Source organism: Pygocentrus nattereri, chromosome 12, assembly GCF_015220715.1.
Source record: "Pygocentrus nattereri isolate fPygNat1 chromosome 12, fPygNat1.pri, whole genome shotgun sequence".
In the NCBI taxonomy this organism is placed as follows: Eukaryota; Metazoa; Chordata; class Actinopteri; order Characiformes; family Serrasalmidae; genus Pygocentrus; species Pygocentrus nattereri.
In genome coordinates, this window is record NC_051222.1 from 23,001,728 (window position 1) to 23,028,977 (window position 27,250).

General features: G+C 39.6%; 2 protein-coding genes across 5 annotated transcripts in view; both read right to left on the minus strand.

Moving 5' to 3' along the window:
• The window catches only part of arhgef7b (Rho guanine nucleotide exchange factor (GEF) 7b), a 45,981-nt gene extending 43,393 nt beyond the window's left edge, over positions 1-2,588 (minus strand). For 3 of the 4 annotated variants that reach the window (XM_017699064.2, XM_017699065.2, XM_017699063.2), the window contains exon 1: positions 2,265-2,588. In XM_017699064.2, coding sequence (XP_017554553.1) covers positions 2,265-2,429 — 165 coding nt within the window. In that variant the 5' untranslated portion in view covers positions 2,430-2,588. The remainder of the gene's footprint in view (positions 1-2,264) is intronic. The other variant, XM_017699066.2, reaches the window with a different exon arrangement.
• A 4,180-nt stretch (positions 2,589-6,768) lies between these two features.
• On the minus strand, positions 6,769-26,548 carry eif5b (eukaryotic translation initiation factor 5B). The gene is made up of 24 exons (XM_017699062.1): positions 26,443-26,548; positions 21,953-22,075; positions 21,726-21,801; positions 20,708-21,377; positions 20,257-20,486; positions 18,722-18,872; positions 18,423-18,515; positions 18,239-18,325; positions 17,939-18,007; positions 16,649-16,953; positions 16,041-16,148; positions 15,821-15,931; positions 15,305-15,372; positions 14,843-14,984; positions 14,353-14,484; positions 13,887-14,069; positions 13,379-13,540; positions 11,880-12,011; positions 11,438-11,569; positions 9,968-10,044; positions 9,595-9,759; positions 9,126-9,264; positions 8,371-8,532; positions 6,769-8,032 (listed from the first exon to the last, which is right to left on the minus strand). Exons 1-24 carry the CDS (start codon positions 26,475-26,477, stop codon positions 7,925-7,927), a joined length of 3,660 nt encoding a protein of 1,219 aa, XP_017554551.1. The 5' UTR covers positions 26,478-26,548; the 3' UTR covers positions 6,769-7,924.
• Between the last annotated feature and the right edge of the window lie 702 nt (positions 26,549-27,250).

Here is a 27,250-nt window from a genome sequence, read left to right on the forward strand (position 1 = left end):
AGTTTGGTTTGATGTAAAACGTATCACTCTAGAGAAACTGTCCAAATAAGAATTGTTTGCAATGGTGATCATAGGATACTGAATTTTATTAGCTGAAAAATCTGCATGAATTAGTTTTGTTTCATGCAAATGATATGCAAATTAGGTAGCGCTTGATTTCATGCACTGAAGCCGATTCATCATTTGTGCTCATGTCTCGTTTCCCACACTTACAAAAGTTTCATAGATCAGACACAGAGACGTCTATGCTTCATACAAGGTGGTCAGATCTGCAAATGTGTCCTGTTTATTGCAGTGAATATACCTTTCATGGTTTTTACTGTGAGAGCAAGGCCTGTAGAGTGTTACTGAAACTAACGAGAAGTAACTAGTTGTATGTAAACCCCCAAAAACACTACTACAAGCAGTTCTGCAGTTACGGGTGGATACAGCACAATACTGTACTTGAGTAAAAGTTGATGTTAAATTCTTACTTAAAGTAGAAAAGTACTTGCTTGTGTATGTACTTAAGTACAAAGTAAAAGTGATTTGAATTATAATATACTGAGCAGTGTAGCTGCAGACATGGACAGATTTCCTTAATAGAACTACATTAGAATTACTTTTACTTTTGATACTTAAGTATGTTCACAAGAAAGTACTTTTGCTCTAGCAGTAATATAGATAAAATACTTTTATTCAAGTGGTAATTTACCTAGAGTACATCAACATTTACTCAAGCGCAGCAGTATCATACTCCGTCCACTCCTAGCTGTAGCGGTGCTTTTGGGGGTTATTTAATGCTGTTCTATTGGTTCAGAACCTATTGACCTATTGAACAGACTATTGACACCCCTCCCCTCTGAGTATTTTTTGAGACCAAAACTTTTATTTTAGCACTGCAAAAAGAGAAGACTAGAACGCAACAAACAACATTATATTGATAGATTCTGGATGTGGCAGTTCCAATCAAATTTGATTGGGAAGTAAAAACCTTTTTTTTTACTTCTGCTTTCTCATTATTTCAATATTTCATTTTAAGCAAAAACAATTACTTGTGAATGATTTAAAGCACCTCTATTGTTATAACCCATTAGTAACACAAGGTGTAGACGTTTTAAACGTTTAGAGAGCTTAAAAATATCTTCATTCAGTGCCTGAACTCCTATGTATACTGTTGTGGTCCAACTAATGGCAACTTTTGTTACTTGTTTATTTTTCTATATCAGTTGACATTGTGTGAATTCATGATGACCGGACTGATAGAAATGGTTTGGCCTTTTCTGTGAAGTTGCCATTTTGGAGAACATTTGCTTTTTTAACTTTTTATAAACAAAAACAATAATAAGCAAACACTTTAGCTCCCATAGAAAAGCGTACTGTGCCTTTAAATTCGAGGGGATTTCTCTCCCTCTCTCAATGTCAATGGCCGCCTGCTCATAGTGATGAAGCCCATAAACATCAGCCACACAGATCAGAATACAGTCTCATCATACAGCATAATCTATATTTACACAGATGTCTCACTTCTTCCACACTAAACTGGGTTTTATGCTAACGTGTGCATGACCGATACTCAGTACTCAGCATTACTGACCACCTCGTGTTGTAGAGGAAGCCTGTTTTGCTCGTTCAGACCCTAGTCGGGCCGTGTTGTTGATCCTCTGGTCAGTAGTTTGAGTGGACTGACGGCCACTTTGATCTCTGCTGTTGTAACTGAACGCCCCGCGTGTGTTACGCCTGATGGTACAATGAGGCTGGTGTGCGCGTCTGCGCGCACATGTATTTAGGCCTTAGTGGGGACCAGAGCGTCCCCAGAATGATGGAATCTTTTTTTTTTCTTTGTCGCTGCGTGGACATTATTTTCCTATGTGTCTTGAAGAAAAAGACAGAGTTCCCTTTGCTTCCTGAGAATGGAGTTGTATTTTTGCATAGGGTTTGGTTTAGCACTAGCATCAAGTAATCAGTATGGCAAAGCAATCGGTACTTTACCAATACCCCACAAAGACAGAAATACAAACGGGTGTGTGAGAGCGTGTGACCCAAAAAAGAGGCAGCAGTAACAGCAGCAGCTGTGTCTCTGTGTGTACAGCGAGGGGAAAAGTGCCCTGAATTTACTCCATTCAGACGTGTACATCATTTCCACATGTATAAACGCAAACTGAGTAAACTAAAGCGATAACAAGTCTACGACGTGCACGTTTGAACCAGCTGCGCTACTCGAAACGTGTATTTTCTTCAGCGAGTGAAGAAAAAGCCCCAAAGCGTCTGTGTGCGCCTCTCACCGTGAGGTTTAATCCTGGCTGTAATCTGCCCAGCAGCCTGCACAGCACCACTCCGTCCCTCAGGCTGGACTGCAAGAAGCCCTCGGGGTCTGACACGGTCTTTTTGGGCGACTCCAGGACCCCCAGCGTGATGAGCCATGTTACCGTCTGCTCGGCAGAGTTCATGGCCACCTCCTTTATGTTCTTACAGGCTAACGTGAAGCTCGACCATAAGAAACCATGGATATCCTCGTTTTTCTGCTCTCGCGCTCACGCTACGCTCTCGTACGCTGGGGCTGGTGGATATGAGCCCTTCTGCTCCTGCTGGCTGCAGCTGACGATTTGCCTACATTTGTGTGGCGGCTCTGGTTTCGTTCTCCACTGCCCCCCCCCTCCTTTCCCCCTTTGGCAGGATGTCAGCTGACCCCCTCCCTCTTCTCTCCCCTAACCAACATCAACAAAGCCCATATGTGCCGGTGGGTGAACTATTCAAGACTGGGTTGGGGGGTAAAGTAACTATAGTCCCATGTATTTAAAGGGCCCATATTATGTTCTATATGTGTTTTATTGTTTTCCCTGAGAAAAAAGAAAAAAAAACAACTCAGCAATTCTTATAAACGCTTATAATCTTTGGCCTGATTTTGTTACAGTGCCTTTAAGAGTGATACATGCAAATTAGCTCTGTTCTGATTGGCTGTCCTAATTGCGCTGTCCTTGTTCGCTCCTTAATAGTTCACTGTGAATGGGGCGGGGCTAAACTACTGTAGGCTGAACAGGCAGATATAGATGTAATTGTGCTCGTTTCTGTGACATCACAAAGCTAAATTAAAAAGTGTTTTGAATTTATTATTTTTGTATACGGACTGATAGACCGCGGAATTAACATTTGGAAACAATCTTTACATACGACTATTTTATTAAAAAAAGTTTACCATGATATGGGACTTTTAAAGGGATGGTTCACCAAAAAACAAACAAATCTAAAATAAACGCTGCAGGATTCATATTGTCTTCCTATTAGTTTATAATATATAAATTCAGACAGTTACCACAGTTTACTACAGAATACTAAACAAGTATGTTAGATTACTACAGCACAGTACTACAGTAATAAATCTAATCACTAACACTGTCTATTAAAGATCTTCACCTCTTTTTGCTCACTGTATTTTATTACAAACTTTTTTCAGCAGGTTTAGTGTTGTGTAGACTCTGTGTTGAGTTGTAGGTATTTTTCTACTTGTTGTATTTGTTTTAGGTCTCAATGCATAGATAACTTCAGGTAGCAATTTAGAGCAAAGCTCTTGAAAATTATGTCGACCTTTATTAACATGAGATATTCTGAGGTAATGACAAGCACTTTTGTAAGTCGCTCTGGATAAGAGCGTCTGCTAAATGCCATAAATGTAAATGTAATAAATAAAAATAAACGTTTTACTCCAAAATGCTGTGCACACATTTGTATTTTTAAATATAAAGATATTTGAAAAGAATAATACCTGATGTATAATGTACTTTGATTTAAAAAAAAAAAATTATTTCTCTAGGTGGTATTACTTATAATGTAGCATTGATGTGTGTAAAGCCAACTCTCAACGATGTAGAAAAAAGAAAATTCATGGATGTGGTGTTTAATGCACTTTGGTACAAAACCCTTCAAATATTAGATTATTATAGTAATATTGTACAGCACTCTAGAAACCTTACAGCACTACTTAATGACTGATTACAACCGCAGCTGAACTGCGAACAACATCCTGCATCTATTCAAACAGGAATTGTAGTCATTCTTCTTTTTCTTTTCTTATTTTAAAGTATTGTTTGACAATGCTGAGAGAAGTACAAATATAGCAAAATATTACTTAAGGTTGATGACCGCTGGGATAGGCTCCAGCACCCCCTCGCGACCCTGAGGGAGAAGCGGCGTAGAAGATGGATGGATGGATGGATGACTTAAGTTCTTGTAACTAGTTATTACTGAATTCTGCTTATAGTATAATAAATACATGTTTTATGTAAGGCACTTTGCACCAAAGCAATGAGGCTAATATAATTAGTATCTCACAGAATAAGGTTCTGCTAACTGTCATTAATGGTTAGTGACATTAGCTTTGCAGTTCAAGTACAAAACTAAAGAAGCAAACTTTAGGAACCTAATATGTTATGGCTTACTCTTCATTTGAGAAGGGGAACTGTGTACAGTTCATTTTTGGGTGAATCGTTCCTTTAAGCCCAGTTCTGATAGATCAGTACGTTTCTGAGAATCTTCAAATGAAATGTTTAGTTTTACTTAAGCAGCATCACCTGTATCTGTGAGAGGAAACTGGCCTATGCTTGTGATTTAGTTATGAAACTAATATTTCACACACTGAGGCCTGTTGGTAAAGTTTTAACCAGAGGTACAAGCCTCCTCAGCACAGACAACCACAGTCCAAATTCATTAGCATTTTAGCACCAGTGAGCATCCTGGCGTACTGCAAAATTTAGCAGCATCTAGGTTTCACAGGCGGGAGGCAAAGTTGGCTTACGGCGCTCCCTGCTGGACACAAATAGATATGGCATATACAGCATTACAGAGCCATTCAGTCATATAGTAAAGCAAGAGTGGGCAATGCAGGTCCTGAACGGTCTCTGTGCAGCAGGTTTGGGGTTCTTTGCTCCAACATACCTGCTGCAAAATGTAGTAACTAACTGAGGAGTTCAATCAGGTGTTTGAACAGGAGAATCACCCAGCTGTACTAGACTAAGGCTCTCCAGGACTGAAGTGGCCAGTTAGGCTTCCTGAAATGCATCATCTTAATGTCATTTGAGTTATGCGTGTGGTACTGCATTGGGTTACAATGACATAAAAGGACCACTGCACTGACCTTAGGTTGTAACCATGCCCAATAATCAACCATTTATTGTTCCTCTGTATCCATACAATATGCTGTTTATTTCAAGCTGCTAATAGAATAGTACAGCAGTCCTTAAAATGGGAACTCCACTGATTTTTCAAAAACGTCTTCATAATTAAACAGTTAAGATGTGAAAAGTCATTCAGAGGGTTTGATGTGAAATGGTGCATATTTTTTACAGTGATGGCAACCAGGCCTCCCAAAGTCTACAGCACACATACCCATTTTATTTATTACCTTAAATGACCTGTAAACTTCAGCACACCTTTAGGTTTTTAAAAAATGCAAATGCATTAAACTCCTCAGTTCCCATCACCACCCCTCAAAACAATAAGTTTCTCTAGAACAGATGTTCTCACCTCATTCTGAATGACTATTTATATTCCAAACATTTAAATATGCAGAAATTCTGAATAATCATCCAATTTAAAGGATATTTAGATAAATATTTCATTAGTCACTGACATAAAAATAGAAAACATTTTTAAAAGGGACTGTTGTTTCTTAGCACTTCATAATTATCACAAAGCATGTTAGGTAAAGATAGAAAAGGAGGCAGTGGGCAAACCTAAGATGCTTTTCCGCTGCACAAAGCACCAGAAAACTAGAACTGTGCTAGTAGAACTGTTACCCTTGGCCACTGATCCAGTACTGAAGATTCCAGTTTTATGTTTGGTCCCTATACAATTCAGTGCTTACTGATTAAGCATGTTTTTCAATTTCATGCTGTTAGCTAATAAATTTGAACACAATTATATCTGTGATATCAGCTACTCACACTGTAGGCTACTACTTTTCAAAAACAGACATCAGCTTCCCAACAGACAGAAAAAAAATAGTTCATAATATGAGCACGAAGCTCATATTACAGAACGAAGACTCGATTTCAGAGGTCTATAAAACTTGTGGAAGTCTGGCCAGCTGTGATAAATGCGCTTATTTGGAAGCTAATAAATACAGGTGTGATATTCTGCCTCCTGGCAGTAACGTTATCTGTCTGGCTTCCTTCGGCACTTGCAAGCTTTTTTTTTTTTTTTTAAAAGTGTTTGTAGTTTTTCAAAAGTTCCTCCTACCATTATGACATCACTTGGGGGGGGGGGGGGGGTTCCCTAGTCTTTAAACAGAAAAATATCCCTCTAGAGTCAAGTACAGTACAAGTGCAGGACGTAAATGAGCATGTTTATATTGGCCACAGTGTCCCTTTCACATTGTCAGTATGACCATAGAGGTTGTCGCTAAAGCAAATAGAAAGTGATGAATGAATTAGAACTAGAACCCTAAGTTCTGTTGATTCCTGTTGGAAATGTTTTCGAATGTGCAACGGAAAAATGGCTCTATCGGCCAAACTTCACTTCTGACTCTTAAGTTACTGCAGTTAACTGAGAACTCCTGCACTGTGATGTTCTCCAATGCTCATTGTTGGCCAAACTAGTCAAAATGAATCATGTGGTTAGATCCTGCTGGCGGTGTCACTTCAAAACATGCTCTTAAATCATGGAAAGCACTCAGTGGTTTCTGAAAGCATTTCCCACTCATCAGGTACATGACATACAATGGGTATGTTTTCTTGTAACATAAATCCAGCATATTCCTATGTCAGAACAAACACTTTCCAAAATACAACCATGTCTATAAATATGCCATCTCTTTATTGGTGCTGATTTTAAATCTCCATTTATTTTTGCTTTTACAAGTCAAACTCAAGTCAAGGGATGCCTTTTACCTAAGTTCACGCTTCCACTGTCTTGGTAAAGACGACAACAGGCACAAGGCAGATTCAAGAGAGTAGTGGCAAAGGGCTTGGGTCATGATAAAGACTTATATAGATGTACCTCAAAAAGGAGCATAAAAGACCTGCATTCCAGGGCCAAGGAAAAAAACACTGACAAGGTTAAGTTTTTTCCAGATGTCTAAAATCCTAGTTTAATTTCAAGTCCAGCAAAGCAGGACAAGTGAAGTTACACTTGCCACCATCTGTCCGCTACATCTTGTGGTTTTTTTTTTTTTTCCTTTCTACATTTCCTGGGCACCACCTAAATGTCTTTTAGCAGAGACCAGGCTAAACTGGAGCATGGGTATCTGGAAATAAAAATGGTGTACTTCAAGCAGACAAGCTAATGTTGCTAATAATTCTAGTCAACAAGAGCCAGTTAGCATTTCAAGCACGACCATGCTAACAGGTACTCCTGATCTTTTACTTATTAGCCACATTAGCATTTGTGGGTGAACCACTAAGCAGCCCCAGCTGGGGGTAAGCAATGGTGTCCATCTGAAGAAGCAGCTGAGAAATTAAGGAAATTGATTGATCAGAAAGAACAGGCACGTTCGGAATAGTGTGTAAATGTTTCTCTAACCTTTTTTGTCTAACAGGTCACTGTTAAAACAGTGGTAATAGTTCAGTTTCTCACAGAAAAACACTCATCTTTTTCACTTTTTTCAGTTTTGTTCTCTCCACCAGTCCCAGGGAGGCGGAAGGGAAAGGGGGACGAGCATGTGCTCGAACTTGCACACACCCACCTTCATCCCGTGTGGTTGTGGAAAAAGAAACGTTCGTATCATTTGTAAGAAACTAGTAGCAACACTTAGGACTCCTTGACCACAAATGAACTCAGGAGTGCGCACAGGATGGTGGGTGGGTGGGTGGGTGTGTGTGTGTGTGTGTGTGTGTGTGTGTGTGTGTGTGTGTGTGTGTGTATGTATGTATGTATGTATGTATGTATGTATGTATGTATGTATGTGTGTGGTCGTCTCGGCTCAAAGGTCAGTTTAGAAGTCACTGTCTTCTCAGATGATTTCAAAAGTCTTCTTCAGCTCCATGATGAGCTGCCAATCTGGCTTCTGCATCTCATCTCGGAACCAGTTCTTTAGAGCATCAATGGACTGACGAGTTATCTGTGGAAACAGGAAAGAAAGACTGTTTTCAGGACTGCAATTTCATCTCGGTTTTCAACCCAGGAGGCACTTGATGGGGGTGGACAATTTTTTTTTGCCTGTATGCAATTTGAGAATAAATCAAACACACACCCACGCAAGCAAAAGTGTGAACAATACTAGTCAAATTACACAGTAAAAATTTTAGGACAATCTTTATTCATTTGCTAAGCTTAACATATTTGAAAAACAAAGCATACCATAAATTCTGCAGTTCTGTGGATTCTTTTTCTCATTTAGCATTGCATTTAGCTTCCTTTATCTCTGAAAGATCAGAAGATTTCTAAATGCAGTCCTACCTTGCTAACTATAATGTCAACGGCCTCAAAATGACGGCCATACATCTTGGGCGCCTCTCCAGGAATGGGCTCAATTTTCACGCAGATCTCCTGTCCTTTTTTGGCAGTGTCCACAGGTTTGTGGTTCACCTCGATACTGGTCACGATGCCAATATCTACAAACTGAAAACAGATCAGAGTATGTAAAACGTAAATATTAGAAATCAGTATGAAGGAGGAGTGCACCAGTGTAATAAAATGTGCTCATCAAAGCACAGACACATCCATGAGTGATGGGAGGAGTTATTCAAATATATAGACATCCAAACTCCTCTGTGTTTTACTTATGCACGTGTAGCTTTGGACTACAAACATTTTTTTCTTTTTTATGTCTCACATTAAAAAAAAGCCAGACCTAAACATGGAACAATTTAAAACTAAAAGATGTATACATAGTATCTTTATGTAACTCTGCATTATAATTGTGTGGCCCAACTGGTAGTGTGTTAAATCAAAATACAAAGATAAATCACAAAATATTTAGCTGCATTGGGGAAATGGCAAATATACTGTTTTATAACCATATTTTGCATTTCTAAGTATATATACTGTGTTTTTGAATTGAACCCTTCAATTGTGCACACTAAACGAAAGCTAAAATAAATATGTATGTACACACACACACACACACACAACTAATAAGTAAATTTGGATATTGAAAATGATTAAAATGGTTTATACACACTTATGCCTAACAGTCATTTCTCCAAACTTACCCCTTTGCTGGGCACACACAGTGGAGTGCCCGTCTTCAGTACTCCAGCCTCCACACTCACCCCCATAACGATGGGGTCTCTGGAGTTAAAGATGAACTGAGGCAGGATACGCAGCTTACAGGGAAACACTGCTATGTGCCTGTGAGTAACAGCAAACAGGAGTTTGTATTACTCTTGCAGTTGTTCTCCACGGCCAGTTTCACACCAGCATCCTAAAATGACTTTGTACAGGCCCCACCAGCAGAAAACTGTTTGATGTGTAATTTTAGTTTAATGTGTAAAAAGTTATTCAGATCTTTTCAGGGGTTTCCTAAGGAGCATGAAGTTAAAAAGTTAAAAATTGATCAGTGATCAGGGACAATCATATTTGTACTTTTGTATGTTATCTCCGTGACTTAGCAGGAATTATCACTTTGTAGCACTTCTATAGAGAAGGACCAAAAAAAAAAAAAATCAGCTGTTTCCATACTTGAACTCATCCTGTTTCTGTTTCTTGTAGTCTTCTCTGTATTTGGTGAAGGCATCGAACAGATGGTAGATGATCTCAGCACTGAAGATCCGAACGCCCAGACTGTCAGCCATCTCCTGAGAGTCTCTCTCAATCTTCACATCAAATGCCAGAATCACAGCATACCTGCGCACACACACACACACACACACACACACACACACACACACACACACACACACACACACAGAGCGCGAGGGAGAGAGAGAGCGAGAGAGGGAGAGTTATGTATAGAGAGAGAGAGAGAGAGAGAGAGAGCGCAGGATTCAGGAAATATTTTGTAATAAAAAGGTAGAAGTGACAACGTTTACTGAGACGTATAGCCAGTACATACTGTGGGTCGTGCTCCAGCATTGTAGATGCCTTCATTACATCTTTCTTATGGACTGGACCAATATTAATGCCAGAATACTAAAACAAAATAAGAGAAACAGCATGATTCACTTATGTCAATGTTACTATCAATAGCTGGTTCAAATTAGCTTTATTAATCCAAGGGAATTTGCATAGTCTTGCCAAAAGCAATTCCAAATAAGGTGTAAATAAGTTAATAGGTTAATGACTGACAGTTGAGAGTCACAAGGTACAAACCTGCAAATTCAATGCAGACTAAAAGGAATACCTTTTACTAGTACACTAGCCCTTAAGGGCGACAGAGTCACTTCTTTTTCCAGATTACAATCATTTGTTTTCTCAAAATCTCAAGTAATTTATATCTTTGTCACAACATGACAAATGTTGTTTTCTCAATATATTTGTCATTACCATTGCATAATGAAGGTTACCTTGGTAAAACAATGTTCGTTACATCCTGAAAATGAGAAATATATTGAGATTTTAAGAAAACAAATTAAAATAAACAATTAAAAGAAAACAAATTAAAATAACTCATCATAGAAAACAGAAAAAAAGCACGCACACACACACACACATCTATGGCTATTAGAGGCTTCTGTTAGCTAGGTTTCTATTAAATGTCTGTGCAAATACCAAGAAATAAAATCAAAATTGGATAAAAAAAAAGTGACTTCTGCTGCCACATAGCTTTTTTTCTATCAAATCGACCTGTAGCCATAAAGACCCTTCACGTAATGATGTAATTTCCTGCAAAATACTGATGTCACACAAGTCTGATCAATTAAAAAAATATGTTGTGTGTTTCACATGATTACATATCTAATTTTACGTATGCTGCAACCTGTCCTCCTTTGGCTCTCATAACTTTCCCTTAAAACCTGATAAGGACATCTTTATTATATAATATGACTCTATAATTTCCCCATAAGAACCATTAACATGAGAGATCATGTTGTTTGGCTAGAAACATAATTATTTATTACTCTTTTAAGAAAAGCAATGAACTTTTACATACACAGAGTCATATACAACAGTTTGAACATCCCCAGTTCAAGTTTTGTTGATTCTCTAGGTGAAAATCAGTAAACTTACTCTTTTCTGCAAATTTTAATGCTCATTATTTATTTGCTGAGTTTAAAATATTATGGGAAAAAAATCAAAATCTAAAATCTGCCATAACTTTTTCACAAGCCACATTTTATGTTTAATTTTTCCCCCAAATTAACTTTTTTATTGTTGTAAATTTTTTAGGAAATACACAGTATTATGCATTAAAAACTGTTTAAGTGTGTTCTCTGTAGAGATGTGTGGACCCAAACGTTTGCATGGGACTCATCTAGACGCTCTTATCCAGACAGATTTGCACTTTAATCAAGCTACAGATGTATTACAGACTTGGATTATATGCCATTATGGAGATGTATGAAAGATTGGTCTGTGAACTTACAGGCACTTTAGATGTGCGCAAGAACTCCAGAAGAGCTTCCAGAGAGCCCAGGGTTGAAGCCTGCACGTACACACCCTTCTCCTCCAGCTTTATGGCATTCAACGTCTGCTTCAGCTCCCGTATCAGCTCATCCTACACAGGCACACAAAGAAAAGTAGCATCACAGTGCAAAAACTGGGTGCACTAGATGTTCTGTAATGTTTTCCCAAAGACCTTCATATGCCATGTCTACACTAACATTCCAGCAAAGCTATGATTTTTTTAAATGAACATAAAAAAGGGCCATATACTACATTTTTTTTGTTTTCCCCCTGAGCTCCATATTTATGTATCGATTTATGCATCAAAAACCTCTTTGCATTTTTAACAGGCTGTCTGTTACAGTGCATTATTTCTTAGATAAAACCACAAATGCTGCTGGAACTAATCATAACAGGCTCACCTTCAGTACTGGGACTTCATCCTCTTTATGGGCCACCAGCAGTGGCAGGCCTGCAAGAGTCTTTTCCAGATCCTTCCCCAGAATCTTCACTCCCTGAGACGTACACACCTCCTTATGCTTCTCATACTGATTCTGCAGATGCACGCGCACACGCACACACACACACACACACACACACACACACACACACACACACACAAAAAGGAGAAACATTACACATTTATAACAGACATACCCTGCATACCAAATTTAACATTTTATAACTATGCTGTTATTACGCAATAGTGTACTTCACAGCCTTTAAATAAAAAAAAATGCAAAAAGCTCAATTATGCTTTTCAGAAATTAGCTGTGATATGTAAAAGAAAGAAAAAAAAGAAAACATACCACCAATGACTACAAGGAACAAAGATGTCCTTTAGCTCCAGTAAATAAATGAAAATTAGCAATTCCAGAAAAGTGAAAACAGGAGCTCAAACTTCAGCTAAAATTTTAGAATGAGCTTCATAATTTTGCATTTTTAATGTCTGTAACCCAGTTAGAGTTGCTATTGAAGAAGCTGCGCCACACTTGGGAAAACGGATTAGTGATTAGTTGTGCATCTGCGTCTCTGTTGATGTGCAAGATCTTACCTATAAATATACTAAAATAATTCAGGGCTCCAAATTAATGCCGTCCTATCATTCCAGGGATGACATTAACAGCACACAGAATAACATTGACAGTTTTGGGATGCTTCAGGGCCAACTAACTTGTGTGCATAAACTTAACAGAATGTCTGTTAAAAAGCCATAAAATCATTCATATGACAGCAATGTGTATTAAGAATTGGCTTTTCAGTAGTATTTCTTGTTTTTAAAATGGACATCTACCACAAGCTAATTTTCAATTGCCTGTTAATGGAAATTCCTAATGTAATTTTAGTGTCAAGCTAACAATTATACATGCTCTTCCAATCAAAAGTTAATAATTGTTTAGAATTATTTTTTTGTCCATTACAATGTATGCTGGTTCTAAAGAGAAAAAACAATCCATTATTAATATATACATTTACAATTATTAGAAGAAATCCTGAACACAATCTAAATTTACAGAGATTTGTATGGTAAGTATGCAATTCATTGCAAGGAATAAAGTGAGGTTTTAAAACATTACATGAATAGCTACAGAGCTTTTAAAAAGCACTCATAGATTCTATACACACACAAACATATATATGTTTGTCTATAAGTACATAATGTATATGTGTATATTCTGTATCTGAAATTTGTTTACATTCCATTTTTCTTTAGAATTTTTCTACTACCTTGTTACAGATGACCAACAATGATAAAACAGTTTAATATTTTCGATGGTCAGTTTTCACAGCTAACAATATTTTTTGAGACTGTTCCAAAGATAGCTAGTCTGGAACCCTAAAATTTAACGTCTGAATAAATTACACTGTAAAGGCCTTAAAGAAAGTAGATGTGAAAAGGAACAAAAGCAGCTGGGCAGACCTTGACTCGAAGCTCTTTGAGTGGTGGAGGTAGCAGCAGTCCTCTGATCTGAGTGACGATGGGCCCCTCTACACCTGGAACTATGATGGTCTCACCCTCACGCAGACGCCCGTTGATCAGGATTACATCTATCGTGGTGCCCATACCAGGCAGAGCCTTCACCTGGAGCATGGGAGAGGAGAAGAAGGATTATAAATGGATTGAGTGAGAGTCAAGTCCTGGTGAGCTAAGCACTGCAGAGTTTGATCTGAAACTGTTTGATCTGCAGTAACACTCCTGAATGAACTCATGAAGACTTCTGCAGTGAGAGTTAACAGTGAATTACACAGTATTAATGTGAAAGCAATGATTTCTGAGACCACACTACACAGGTGACAGTGTGTAAAACCTTTATAATAAAGCAATGATCACATGATTAATACAATAGGGTTTAAAAATATGGTGCTAAAATGTGTGCAATGACAATCAAATATTCCTAGTGTAGCATTAGTGTGAGCATTGACCTCACCTCCATGACCTGTGCACGGAGCTCGTCGCAGTGGGCCAGCCTACGAGCCAGCATGGTTTGGGTGAGCTCCACCAAAAGACCAATCAGGTTCCCCATGCCATCACCTGAATGGGCTGAAGTGGGCACCAAGGACACAAAGGTCCGTGGGTCCTTATTCTCAAAATACAGAGCAGCATTCAAACCCTATAGACACAAATACACACAGTTTGTATACACACAGCATTGCCCCAAGACAAACTAAACATGAGCATGAAGATCATAAATAACTAAACAATGTTGACAGCTACATCAGAAATATGTCCTCAAGCAAAACTAAGAATGTCAGAAAGTTGAGTGAGGAATCATCTGTATTTCACCCTGATTGCTTGCACATTTAACCAAGAGCTGAAACCTTCTATTGGAACAGGGCTTGCTAGGAGCCAGTAGAGTGGATGTGGTTTTCAGAAGAAGGGGGGCATGAAAAGACCTGCTGGGCGAATTCCACGATGACTGCCTTGGCTCGTTCATCAAACTCATCTTTTGTGTTCTTCTTCTGCTTTTTCAGAGTGGCCACCACGTCTGTCTCTGGACTCTTCTTCCAGTCATAGAGACGGTCAATCTGTGAGAGAGTGAGATTAGGATATATGAGAGAGAATTAACATGTTCTAAAAACCCAACCTGTTTAAGATTCAATTCAGCTGCCTAAAGTGCACTGATTTACAATCAGTATAATAACCTCTTTCACAGTGCTTAGGACTGGAGTGCCCAACCTTAGCAAAGAGTGTTGTGGTTGCAAGTTCTTGTTCCAACCAAGCAGGAGCACACCTGAACAATTTTTTGAAGTCTCAGACTCAGAGGTCTGTTCCAACTTGTTTAGAATAAAACGCTGTAGCTGCATCGACCCTTTGCGGACAAGATCAGACTCTCCTGGCTTAGAATCAAGTTCAATTAGACCAGCAGCAGTGAGGCAGACATACCTTGTTGAGGGCTACAATGAAGGGGCACTTTTTCTCTTTAAGCAGGTTGATGGACTCTAGAGTCTGGGGCTCCAGGCCATGCATGATGTCCACCACCAGGATCGCAATGTCGCACAGGGAGCTCCCCCTGTTCCTTAGATTACTGCAAAAGGCAGGGTAAAAGTATTTTACAAGTGTTTCAAATTCATATCAGGCTTGAGCCAACTGACAAAACCATCTGACAGCACTACCTCTATTTCGATAGATCCATCAAGTTGGATGATTTACAAGTTAGACAATACACTGTCATATGTGTCTTGCAATTCTTTTATTTCACCCAGAAAGCACCACTTTTTTTGTTATCTTTTGTCAGTGACAGTTATTTCATAGTAATCATTCACACAATCTCACCGAGCAATATTATATCAACATTTCATTAATTAAACCCCCAAGTATTTGCACTTATCAGTGATCAGTGCTTACCTGAAGGACTCGTGTCCTGGTGTATCAATGATCAGCATTCCTGGAATCTTCACATTTTCCCTGTCAAACTAAAGCACAGACATTTACTGTTGTGCAACACAAAGCAATGAGATCACAGAAATGTCGTGTCCACAGCAGAGCTTGAAATATTTTATCCAAATATGATGGGACCCCATTGCTCATGTGGGGTTCGGAAGAGATTTCACAAGTATGTGTTGGGATTCCACATACCGACTTTTGAACAAATTTACCCTGCATATCCACTGCTTTAGTTTTGCTGTTTTTTTTTTGTTTACTTCATTATTTACTACTTTCAATACATTAAACTGCTTTTTTTCTTTAATCTGGCATGCCAGAGTGATCAGCTCAGCATACAGGTCCACGATGCCCATGATGTCCATGGTTGTGAAAAAACAGGACACAATGTATCAATTCAGGACAGTATAATTTAGTGCAACCAATAGAACAGCTGTATTTTAAATCAGACTAAAATGCTCATGTGTTTCAGATACTCACGTTTTTCACCATCTTTGTTTGCTCAATGATGGTTTCCAAGGGAACATTGGTTGCCCCAATCTGCTGAGTGATTCCACCCGCCTCACCGTCCTGTACATGTGTGTGCCGCAGCTGCAGACAAGAAACACAGATTACAGTTATCATAAAACTGAACTTCAATTCAGGTCTGCAAAAAAGCAGATCTGAAGTGACAGTCATATACAGCATACAGAACACAAACCTTATCCAAGATCTTGGTCTTCCCTGTGTCGACATGCCCCAGCACACATACAACAGGAGCTCTCAACTTGTCTGGGTTGATGTTCTTCAAGTTCTCCTGTCTTCGTTTCTACAATAGAAATGAAGAAATAAACTGAGTTATTTCGCTTACTCTGCCAACATATATGGCTTAGTGCATTTGGGGAGTTATGGTAACATACACTATTACTATAGATTATGCCCGAGTCTATCCCAGCAGTCATTAGGTAGAAGGCAGGAAACACCCTGTACAGGTCGCCAGTCCATCGCAGGTCAAAAGCTCCAACAATTAAACATAATTGGTGTATTTTTGCAGTATTTAGTACGTCAACCCTTTGCGCTTATTACAGCTTCCATTATTTTCAGGAGACTTTCTTTCAGTTTTCAAAAGAAATCTGCAGGGATATTTGTCCACACTTCTAAAGTTCTAAGAGTTGCTTGCTTTTCACAATCCAAGAAATCCTAAGCACACACAAAGATGCTGAGATAGTACCATCCCTAATCTCTACAGGGAACTCTCATGTGCATCAGTCCTCAACTTTACAGACATCCTCTGGTAACATCACCTTCTCTCTGTATGTGTGCATGTACCTCTATGCGTCTCTTGGCCTTGTCGTACAGCCGCTCTTCTTTGGTGCGCTCGTCATCAGAGTCGCTCTCACTGCTCGACTCGGAGCTCACCTCCTTCCCACTTTTTGACTTGGCTCTCGGGCTCTCCTTCTCCTCCTCTTCCTCACTCTCCTCCTCACCATCTTCTTCCTCCTCTTCATCTTCATCATCTTCATCTTCCTCATCCTCCTCATCTTCTTCGCTGCCATTCTCCTGTTCAGCAGAGGGTTTGTGGGCTGGCTGAGAAGCTGGTGTCTCCTTTACCTCAATATGGACCTTCTTCAGCTCTGGGGTTGAGACAGGCAGGAAAACAATCATGAAGGTCATTACTGATCAACCAATTAACCTTTAAAAGTTCGATCAATGCTTTTGGTTAAAATGTTAATTTAATTTCAACACAACAAGTGACATTTGAATAGCTAGGTCTTACATTCACCTTGTCTAAATTACATATGAGGGTGTAAGAGCATGACTTGCTTTGATAGCCCTGCTTAGTGATGCACAACTCAGGGTTTTCTGGAGTCAACGGCAGCTTTCAAATCCTGCTGCTGGAATCAATGGAGCTGAATCCTCGAGTCCACTTAATTTTAAATGATGGCGCCAGAGCCATTGCTAAAGGTATTTAGCACAGGTTATACAATCTTAAATGCAGTCACACATCTTTGGAGTAGCTATTGATTACACTTTTCCACACTGTGTCCCTGGCGAAAAAAGTCAACCATGACACCCAGTAGTTAGTACCATGACAAAAAATGCTTAAAAGCTGCAAGCTACTGACTTTATGTTGCTTTTTATTTAAACTACATAAAATTCAAGCTAGTCCTGGTCAGGCCATGTATGTTCATTAACCAAGGCTAATAATATGTGGTAAATTTAAGTAAGTTATGACTGTGTTAAAGTCATTTCTATTACATTATGCTGCATTAGTTTTTTTTCATTCAATTAAACCTAATGTCTTGTTTCTAATGTCTAAAGTACAGTGATATGTTTGATGTCTTAATGGTTCACCTCCCTGTTTTTTAATTTGTCAGTTAGAAATTAACAAATGACTTACAGCAGTTAGTTTTCGCATCCCTATGCAGGACTGAAATACTGGTATAGTTTTAGCCTTAATATAAAAATTTTAAGACTAAAAGCACTGCCTATTTTGGCTAACTAGGAAAAGGCATCATGTTTGAAGACATGTAACAGTTGCATTTTCAGTATTTCTAGGGAGAAGACGCAATGGAATAGTACTGGGAAAAACAGTTATGAAGCTGACCACAGTCTTACCCCTTTCCTCATCACTGGCCATGGCCTCCCAATCATCCAAATCACCAGCCTCTGGATTTGGCTCTGCCCCTAGAAGAATAAACATTTCAACACCATATTCATGACTTATTTATAAAAGTTACGATGAACAACAATATCGTTAGTTTTTAGGTACAGGTTCTTGCTTGAGATTGCACACAGAATCACTACCAACAGTAGTCAAATGAGAGGTGCATTTTTAGGTTTCCTGTTTTTGATTTGTAGCTCCTATTTTTATCATGATTATTTTTAAATGTTTATTTTAATAAGCAAAAATGATACCTGGCCCCTCTTTAGGAGCATCCACTCCCTTCTTTGTCATAATTGGCTGAGCCATCTCTGATGTGGGTGATGTCACTTCTGAGGTTTCTGATGGGGGGGAAAGAAAATAAGGCTATATTTCACTACAAGAAAAAAAAACAACTTGTACCACAACTACAATCTCTTGGTTTTAAGTAAGTTGTACCTTCAGGAGTTTGCGCTGTTGGCTTCTTTTTTCTCTTGTCAGAGTAAATGGGCTTCTTCTTTGGCACTGAGTCTTTGGATGGCACTTCAACACCTTAATGGTAGATATTATGTAGATAATCAGCATAAAGGTAGTTTTGCCACACAATAATGAACCCAAAAAATTGGATCATGCTCATCACTTTCTATACGATAACCTGGTAATCCAATCTGCATCAAAACTTTGAACACTGGACACGGTTACTTTTACATGGTCTATCTTTGTGTGTGTGTGTGTGTGTGTGTGTGTGTGTCTCTCACCTTGGGCCTGCAGTGCACGGAGTGTGGCCTCTGCTCTGGCTCGAGCCTCTTTCTGTGCCTTAGTCAGCAGTTTACCCTCTTTCTTCAGTCTCTCCTTCCTTTCCTTTTCCTTCTGTTTCTTCTTCTCTTTTCTTTCTGCTTCCAGTCGCTCCTGCAAAAAAACAAAGAAATTTTAACAAAATCACAGTAATATGTGAAGGACTGAAGGTGGATGCATCAATCTTCTGAATTCTATCACTAAGTTGTCATTCAGAGTAGTTTGATGTGAAAAGATCCATTATAGAGAAATTTACAGATTTAGACATGATCACAGTGGTAGCAATAGGAACACACATCTTAAGTGTACAATGGCTCCAAAATATTTCTCACAGTAAGTAATTACATATAATAGTTGTTGACTGATTCCAAAGACATTCTTTTACAATGGGTGTATCTGTGTTGTGAATTCTGTTTCCTATCCTGATTGTGAAATCTACCATTTCACATCAAGCCACTATGAATTACATTGCTTAAATCTCTTTGATTTAATTATGTAGAATTTTTAAACAAACTGAGGAATTCTGTTTTAAGCTACAAAATGGACTCATCATATCCAAAACTTTTTAGAAAATAGAGATAACTTTTTTTGAGAAAGCAATGATATGCAAGTTGTGTTGTAAACCCTGCTTTATTGCTAAAAATTTTATCGAGCTTTTATATGCTGACTTTTTTTGTGAGGGAACTACAGACATAAGCACTAACCAAGATTAGGACTAAAATTTTTCAGATAACACATCAGCCATTTAGTGGTTATTGGAAAAAAAAATACACAGGAAATACTTTGTACGTGTGCAGGGGCGTTGCCTGGGTATGTAAAGATCCGGGGCTCTGCCCAATTAATTATATATATATATTTTTTTTTTTTCTGTGTGTTTTGATTCGGAGACGCGTGTTTTTAACCAGCTATCAGAGCTCCACAAACAATGTCATCACAGTTTACATAGTTAACTACCGTTACCTTTCTCCTTGAAAAAACGCCGTATATCCATTTTCTTTCACCGTCAGCTACCTGCAACCTGCTGCCAAAAATGGCTAGAGCACATGTGCGCTCCCCCACGGGGGTGGGGGTGGGCTCTCCTCCGCGCCCGCAAAACCAGCAAGCTGATTGGCTGTTTCTCCTGAAAGGCGGAACTCTATTCTTGAAGCGGCACTATGATTGGCGTTAAGAGATTTCCTATTCTCACAGCAGCATTGGCCTCCTCATTAATAGTACAGCTGAGCGAAAAGGTTCGGGGCTACTGGATAATCATTCCGGGCTGAAGCCCCGGAAGCCCACCCCAGGCGACGCCCCTGTACGTGTGTATCATGCGCACACCAGAGTGCTTACTTACTTAAAAAAGTTCCCTGGGCACTTCTATTAAAGTTCTCTTTAATAGAGAATACAACTGAAGGGAACGGTCATGCATTACATGTTCAAAAGTAGCCAAGTATTTTAAGGGGTATAAAACTGTCCAGTACTGTGTTGTAGTGCAGTGGAATTGCAGCAAGTTACCAACCTGCTCTAGTCTCTGTGCCTCCAGCTCAGCCAGGCGCCTTTCTCGCTCCTCTTCCTCTCTCTTGGCCCGCTCTTCTTCCTCCTTCATCCGGGCCAGAGCCTCCTGCATGGCTTTCACCGCAGCTTTGCTTGGCCCTTTCTTTTTCTCCTTCTCTTCCTTCTCTCCCTTCTCTCCCTTCTCTCCCTTCTTCTTCTTCTTGTCTTTCTTCTTCTTTTCCCCCTCGCCTTCATCTAAAGGAAAGCAAATGTGGCAGTACTGTAAGATTTGGTTTGGTCCAACTGTGAGAATACAGCTTTCCAGGTAAGCAGACCAATGGTGAGTTTAAAGTCATATACACATAGGGCTAGGTTTGAGGACCACTCTATAAGCCATGTCTGGAGCAAATATGGACTATCCAGGGGTCCTCAAGAAACAGCCTAAGAAGCTAATATTTTATTATTGAAAATCACACCTTCTCCTTCAGCTCCCTCTTGTTCTTCTGGCACAGCCGGTTCCACCTTTTTCCTTTCTGTTGGCGGAGCTGCAGGGGCCGGAGTTGCTGTGGTCAGTTCTTTCTTGGCCATCTCTTCTTCTTTCTCCTTCTTAGCTCTCATCTTGACCCTCTCTTCTTCTTTCTTCTTCCGGTCCCTCTCCTTCTTCTCTGCTCTCTTTTGCGCCGCTGTCTTCATCTTGAAGGAGCCGTCATCGTCTCCCGCTTCCTCATTGTCACTGTCAGCCTTCGCCTTTGCTTTTCCTTTCTTCTTCTGCTTGCGGGTGGCCTGCAAGTCATCATCCGACTGCTCGCTGTCACCACCTCCACCACCTCCTCCCTTCTTCGCACCTCCATCTTCATCTTCATCTTCCGAGTCAGATGCTCCTTTCCTGCCACCTTTTTTCCCACCCTTGGCTTTTCGTCTCTGTTGTGATCCCTCGTCGTCAGAGTCTGAAGCAGCAGGAGCAGCAGCGGGAGTCTCCAACGGCTTCTTGCCCTTCGCCTGGCTCTCGTTCTCCATGTCGTCCTTACCCTGATCTTGCTCACCCTCCTCATTCTCTGGGCTGGCCCGCTTGCCCTTTTTGGCTTTCTTCTTCTCTGCTTTAGTCAGCACTGGTTCAGGTTCAGGTTCCTCTATGGAATCTGATTTCTGGAGACAGCAGATGGGAGATCTAAACAAGCTTGTGACTCACTCTGACTGACTGATCTTTAATAACAAGGCTTTAATTGTTAAGACAACTGAGATGAACTAAGATTAATTAATAACTGTATGCAGAACATGCATGCAAATTGTCAGCTACTTGATTTCTTTCAACTAAAAACTAAATATTATACTGATACTGCACACCTGCTAAGGTGCAAGCAACTGTCAAAAAATGTATACAAATCTGACAGTGTTACACAACATCTACACACAAGTAATTATATGCAAAACTTGCAGAATTGTTTTATTTCATTCATCAGCACGTAACAAATGCACTGTGCTACTGTGGGTTACCTTAGCTGGTTCTTTTGATTTTCCACCTTGAGCTTCAAGTGATAATTCCTCCAGTTCTTTCAGGATGTCATCTTCACTGCAAAACAACACTCATATATCAACTAACAGCACTACTGAGCAACTGTTAAGATATTTATAGGATTAGTAATCTCAGCAACACTTATCTGTATTAAACTATACAATGCTCAAAGGGGGAAAAAAAACGGTAGAGGATCAGAAAGGCTCACTCAAAATCATCTTTCTTTGCTCCTTTCTTCTTCTTGCTCTTTCCTTTACTCTGTTCCTTGGCTGCTCCAGCTCCCTCAATCTCAGCTGCTAGGGCATCAATGTCAATGCCATCGTCTTTAGCACTACACAAACAAAACACACAAAAACATGCATCATATTACTATTAGAGTTCCACCACATTCGGTTGGCTGGTATCACTTCCCTGTGGTTTTAGCAGAATTGGGGGAAAAAAATATAACCAATAATTAGTAACGTCTCAGGTTATGACACTGTCAGAATTTGAACACTGATCTCTCAGTGTTAAAGCAAAACCTTACATGATTGTGCCACTAAGAAGTCCAATATAAGGCACCCTCTTTTAAACTAAATGACTAAAAATACAGACTAAAAAATAAAAACAATTTAGTGAAAATTATGAAAAATACAAAATGTATGCATGTAAACACTTTATATTTTACTTTTTTACTTTATTACACTCTAAACATTAGCATGAGAGTAACAAAGCACAAGAAAACTTCTATGAAGTAAATACTCTCTAAACATTAAATAGATAATCAATTGCTGGGGGGGGTTATTGTGCAAACAAAATAATTAACACAGCAGACAGCCTAGACAACAAGTATACACCAAAACTTGTGAACAAATCCAACTTGGGAAATTCACAGGTACCCACTCGTTACACTGCACTACCACCTGGCTACCATTATGCACCATTCAAAGAGCCCAGTAATCTCAGCAATCATAACAACCATATCTCAATGTAACATTAGCCAAAGCCATAACCATTTAACTTGAACAAGCACCACAAAAAGAATCTATATAGGTAAACATCAGTGTTTAGCTAGTGCTACCCTCCTTACCTGAAGGAAAGCTCAGAGCAATAAGGAAAAGGACAGACTGGGCCCTTTATATAGAGGATCTTAAGGCCCTCCTTGCATACTGTTGCATCAGCAATGGAAAGCACCTCTCAGAACGATGCACATCACAAGACAGGACAGAACACACATGCACAAAACTGCTGCCCTCAGCACACACAGAGACTGGGTGATGAAACTCACACAGACCAGCTAAGAGATGGATAGATAAATAGAGAAGTGGAAAGAGGGATAAATTCATGAATGTGAAGGAGTATGACACTGTCCAAAGGGGACTTGGCCATATAAATCTACGGATCATGCAACACAGAGCAACAGAAGCTTGACTGACCTATCAATGCTCCACCCACAAATATGTTCCTTCATAGCAACAGTTGCTAGGTTAGACAAGTTTTACAGAATGCTGCCAAAAGTCTTACTCATAAGAAACTGAAGAGATCTTTGTTGGGAGTCATTCTGTGCTGTTACATGAAATCAACACAGGCCAGATTGGAAAAGACAAGTAGAATTTACCACCATGTTAATTTTAGCTTGATTACTCAAGAAAAAAATAAAAACTACATCTGATCTAAAGTTCTGTGCAAAAGTCAAAGACCCCCTTTAATTTAAATTTCAGTCAAAATGGTTAGTAGAAGTTGCAGCATCCAGATAAAACAGATTACTCAGAAGCCTTAACAACTACATATAACATAAATCTGCTAGCAATTACTGCCTCCAACCCCTTTACTGCTTCCGTTCTTTTTAACAGACTTGCTTTTCAAAAAAGAAAATCTTTAGGGATGTTTTTCTGTACCTCAAAATTTCAGTCTCCAAAGCTGGTTGCACGTTTTTGCAATTCAAGCAATCCCAAACACATTAGGTGATGTTGCTGTATGATCAGTTCACTGTTCTGAGAGCAGCTTCGTTTTATTTGCGATTTTTTTTCTTCTTTTCTCAGTAATAGCTTTATAACAGCGACACATCCTTTCAGACCCATAGTGTTGAGTAGTCTTCTCACAGTAGAAAGGATGGACAGAAACACTTTGAAGCAAAGCTGGAGTCTGATTTTCTCCTCTCTCTTGAAGATGAAAGCTTTAAAATATGGTTTATCTGATGGTGGCAGTGTTGTCTACTAGGTCTTGCATGGTAGTCCCACTTTTTTTGTATCATTTAGTAATTTTTAACTCTAAGTTTAAAAACACCTGTTTTTCCGCTTATTTACTTTTCTCTTTCTTTACCATGTGCAGTATGTGTACATAATGGCCAACTTGGCCAGATTTGTGCTACAATCTCTCGTTAGACTGAATCAAAATTTTAATAATGTGACTGAAGCAAAATTTGCTACAAACTGCGATGACGACATACCTCGCAATATATTAATGCAACCTCAGCGACATGGTTCCTCATTTACCTGAACTTTAATTTTGATTTTTAAAAAAACCCAAAAAACTATTTATTACTGTTCCACATTGTTGTTTTGATGTTAGATCCCTTAAAATATTCAACAATAAAAAATAAACCACTGTGTGCCTGGTTATGGGGTAAATGTCCATATTATAGCTTTCAAAAATAACAGTATGCCAAAGGCCAATATCTCAATCATTAAGAAATGATATATTCTGCAGTTGATGTGTTCTCTTCAATATATGAACAATATATGTCATGATATACAATGTGTCGTTTGTTTTTCGAAGATTTAATGAGTTAGAACTGACAAAATAGAATCTAAAGTGCCACATACAAAAACACTACAGTAGTAATAGCATTTTTAATAATAATAATAATAGTAGTAACAGTAGCTTATAATAAGGCTACAGCTAGAATTACTTCTAAGTTTTGCAAACTGAACTAAATCCAATTACATAGACCTAATAGACCTAATGATACTCACTTTGTAATGAAACGTAGTTAGTCAGTGCTCTTTAAGCACTGATGATATCCACACTATCCTCAGAAAAGCGTACTGTCATATGACTGATCACGATAGCAACAAAATATTGTCACACTGCCCACCCCTGATCACTCAGCATCAAAACCTCAGGTCACAGATCACCACATCTTCCACAAAAGATGGAGGACAGCAGATCTCCTCGAGCACTTAATCAACTTATCCGTCTCCCTCCTGCCTAGACTCATCTGCTAAGCATTACACTACGCCAAGTTCAGTGTCTCAGCTTACTATAATTACAACCTGGTCAACAGGGGAAAAAGAAGTATCATTAAGGACTCCTAGCGTGAGAAACGAGCCACATACCAGCATGATGCAACAGTGAGGATCTGAGATCAGTACTCTCAATTCAGAGGCCAACCACCAATAAAGAAGGAGCAATGTAGCTAAATGGAGGTAAAGGAAATTCACCAACGCTCTCAACAAAGACACAGGAAAAGCGAAAGGATGCTCTGCTATTTACATGTGTGTCAAGCATTATATCTATTATCTGAGCTACAATTTTCAAACCAGACAGCTGGTCACTCAGCAACCTTATGGATATGTCTGAACAGCTTACCTTCCAGGCCTAAGTCTCACAGAAAACTAACCCTAAAATTATCTGCGTTCAAGAGCCGGTCATCCTTACTGAGGCAGCCATGTCCAGGGTACTATCAGTTTTGTGAATCGCACTAACTTGCACATGGGCAAAACCAGAGGGGTGCTTCACATTTCACCAGATAACTTCAGCCCAAAGCCAAGGCTGTTCAGGAGAATGAGAGCTCAGGGACATTTCTACTGAAAAATAAAAGCTCTCTCTCACTGCTGTTCAGCTTTATAGGGAAATTTTGACTACCCGTCTCACCGCTCAAACAGTTCATTTAAACAGGCAACTGGGGAAGTCCAGGGTCAAATTTCCAGCCAGGAGGATCTACAGCAGCACAACTCACTGACCCAAAGATATTAAAAGGCCCTAACAGGAACAAAGGTAACCAACAGCATCCCCCACATTAGCAGCCTTTCGGGAGACAATGCAGGGGAGTTACAATGAAAACGGATGATGCTGCACGCTCACAGCTCACGAGAACGCTTAGAGAGGAGTGACATGACAGACATCACTCTTCAGATGACAAAAACCCCCATATCTCACAGGTGCAGATACCATAAACAAGAGATGATCACCACCCTACCACTAGTGAAGTGACTGAACACTCGCTCCCTGGATCATCAGATTTGCACTTGCTGGCTAACACAGCAGAGTAATTTTCGTCTACGAAGCTGAAGTTGACCTATTCACCAGCTTCTTGCTAAAAGTTTTCCGTTCCACCTTAAATAGTGCAGCAGTTGCATTCTGGCGCCTCGGGAAGCTAACACCAGCCCCGTTTCCCGCAGAACGGTCATACTCACTTAAAACGGCCTTCCCCTCAAACCTACAGACGGACACAACGCTCAAGTAAAACTAGAGGACTGAAAGAGACGTGCCGTTAGCCAGAAACCGAAACGGCTTGTGAAAAGGTAGCTAACCCCGGCGAAAGCAGGTTGCTAACCTAGCTAACACCAGCTAACTGAAACGGGCAGGCCTAGCCCGGGAAGCTAAGCTAACTTAGCTAAATGCCAGCTTTCTGCTTCATATATAATGTTTATGGTGTACGTAAGGGCTGTATTTTCGCCAACAACGAAATTTCGCCTTAGACAGATGATACCGTACCCGTCATCTCCTTTATTTTTCTGTTTCTTTCCCATGGTGTGTGGTATAGCAGCGTCTCCCCTCGTTGCCGTGTGTAAGTCACTGCTTAGCGCATATGGTCGGCTGCACCAGTGCTGCGCATGCGCGCGTTGAAAGGCAGCGTTCGCGGATTGTTAAAGCAACTGGATTGACCAGGACCGTTACAAAAAACAGTCCAATCAGATTAATTCAACTTCTACATATCGACAAATGGCAAATAATTGGTTATTTTTATTGTGACATATCACCCTAGACCACATGTACAATTCGCTAGGACGCACCGGGAGGACTGTTCTCCAAACTGTGCAGAGCTTCAGCCCATCCGAAGTGTTGGGCTGTTTTCCAGGACGCCCTCGATTGCGCAACTCTTCACAGCGGCAGCTTTACTTTTCGGTCCAGAAAACCACACCTGCACACATTTCCATTTATTAACCCACTCTCTTAAAAATATTTGTACGACGTTGTCTACACAGCATGTCTGGCTCTTGCAGGGTCTGTCTTTAGTAAAGACAATGGCCCTATTTAGAACCACGAGTTGTACATTGAGCCGTTCATGCTTGAAAGGGTTTTTTGCATGGTGAAATGGTTCTTCAGATGAATGGAGAGTGTGTTGCATATGGTTCTATATAGCAACATAACAATACTGCTGTTATTACAATGTCAAGCTTGTAACAATAGAAGAACCCTTTTTGGCGCTATATAGAACCTTACACAACACATATTCCATCAGTCTGAAGGATCATTTATGCACAAAATGGTTCTATATTGTCTCTACTAAAGATCCCTTGAA

What these genes read in the sequence shown, in the direction of transcription:
- eif5b (XM_017699062.1), bottom strand. Translation starts at nt 26,477, where the DNA reads ATGGGAAAGAAACAGAAAAATAAAGGAGATGACGG. An exon ending in TGCTCCTAAAGAGGGGCCAG is followed by an intron (nt 18,008 to 18,238) that starts GTATCATTTTTG and finishes TTATTCTTCTAG; the next exon opens with GGGCAGAGCCAAATCCAGAG. An exon ending in TCATTGTAGCCCTCAACAAG is followed by an intron (nt 14,485 to 14,842) that starts GTATGTCTGCCT and finishes ACTCTCTCACAG; the next exon opens with ATTGACCGTCTCTATGACTG.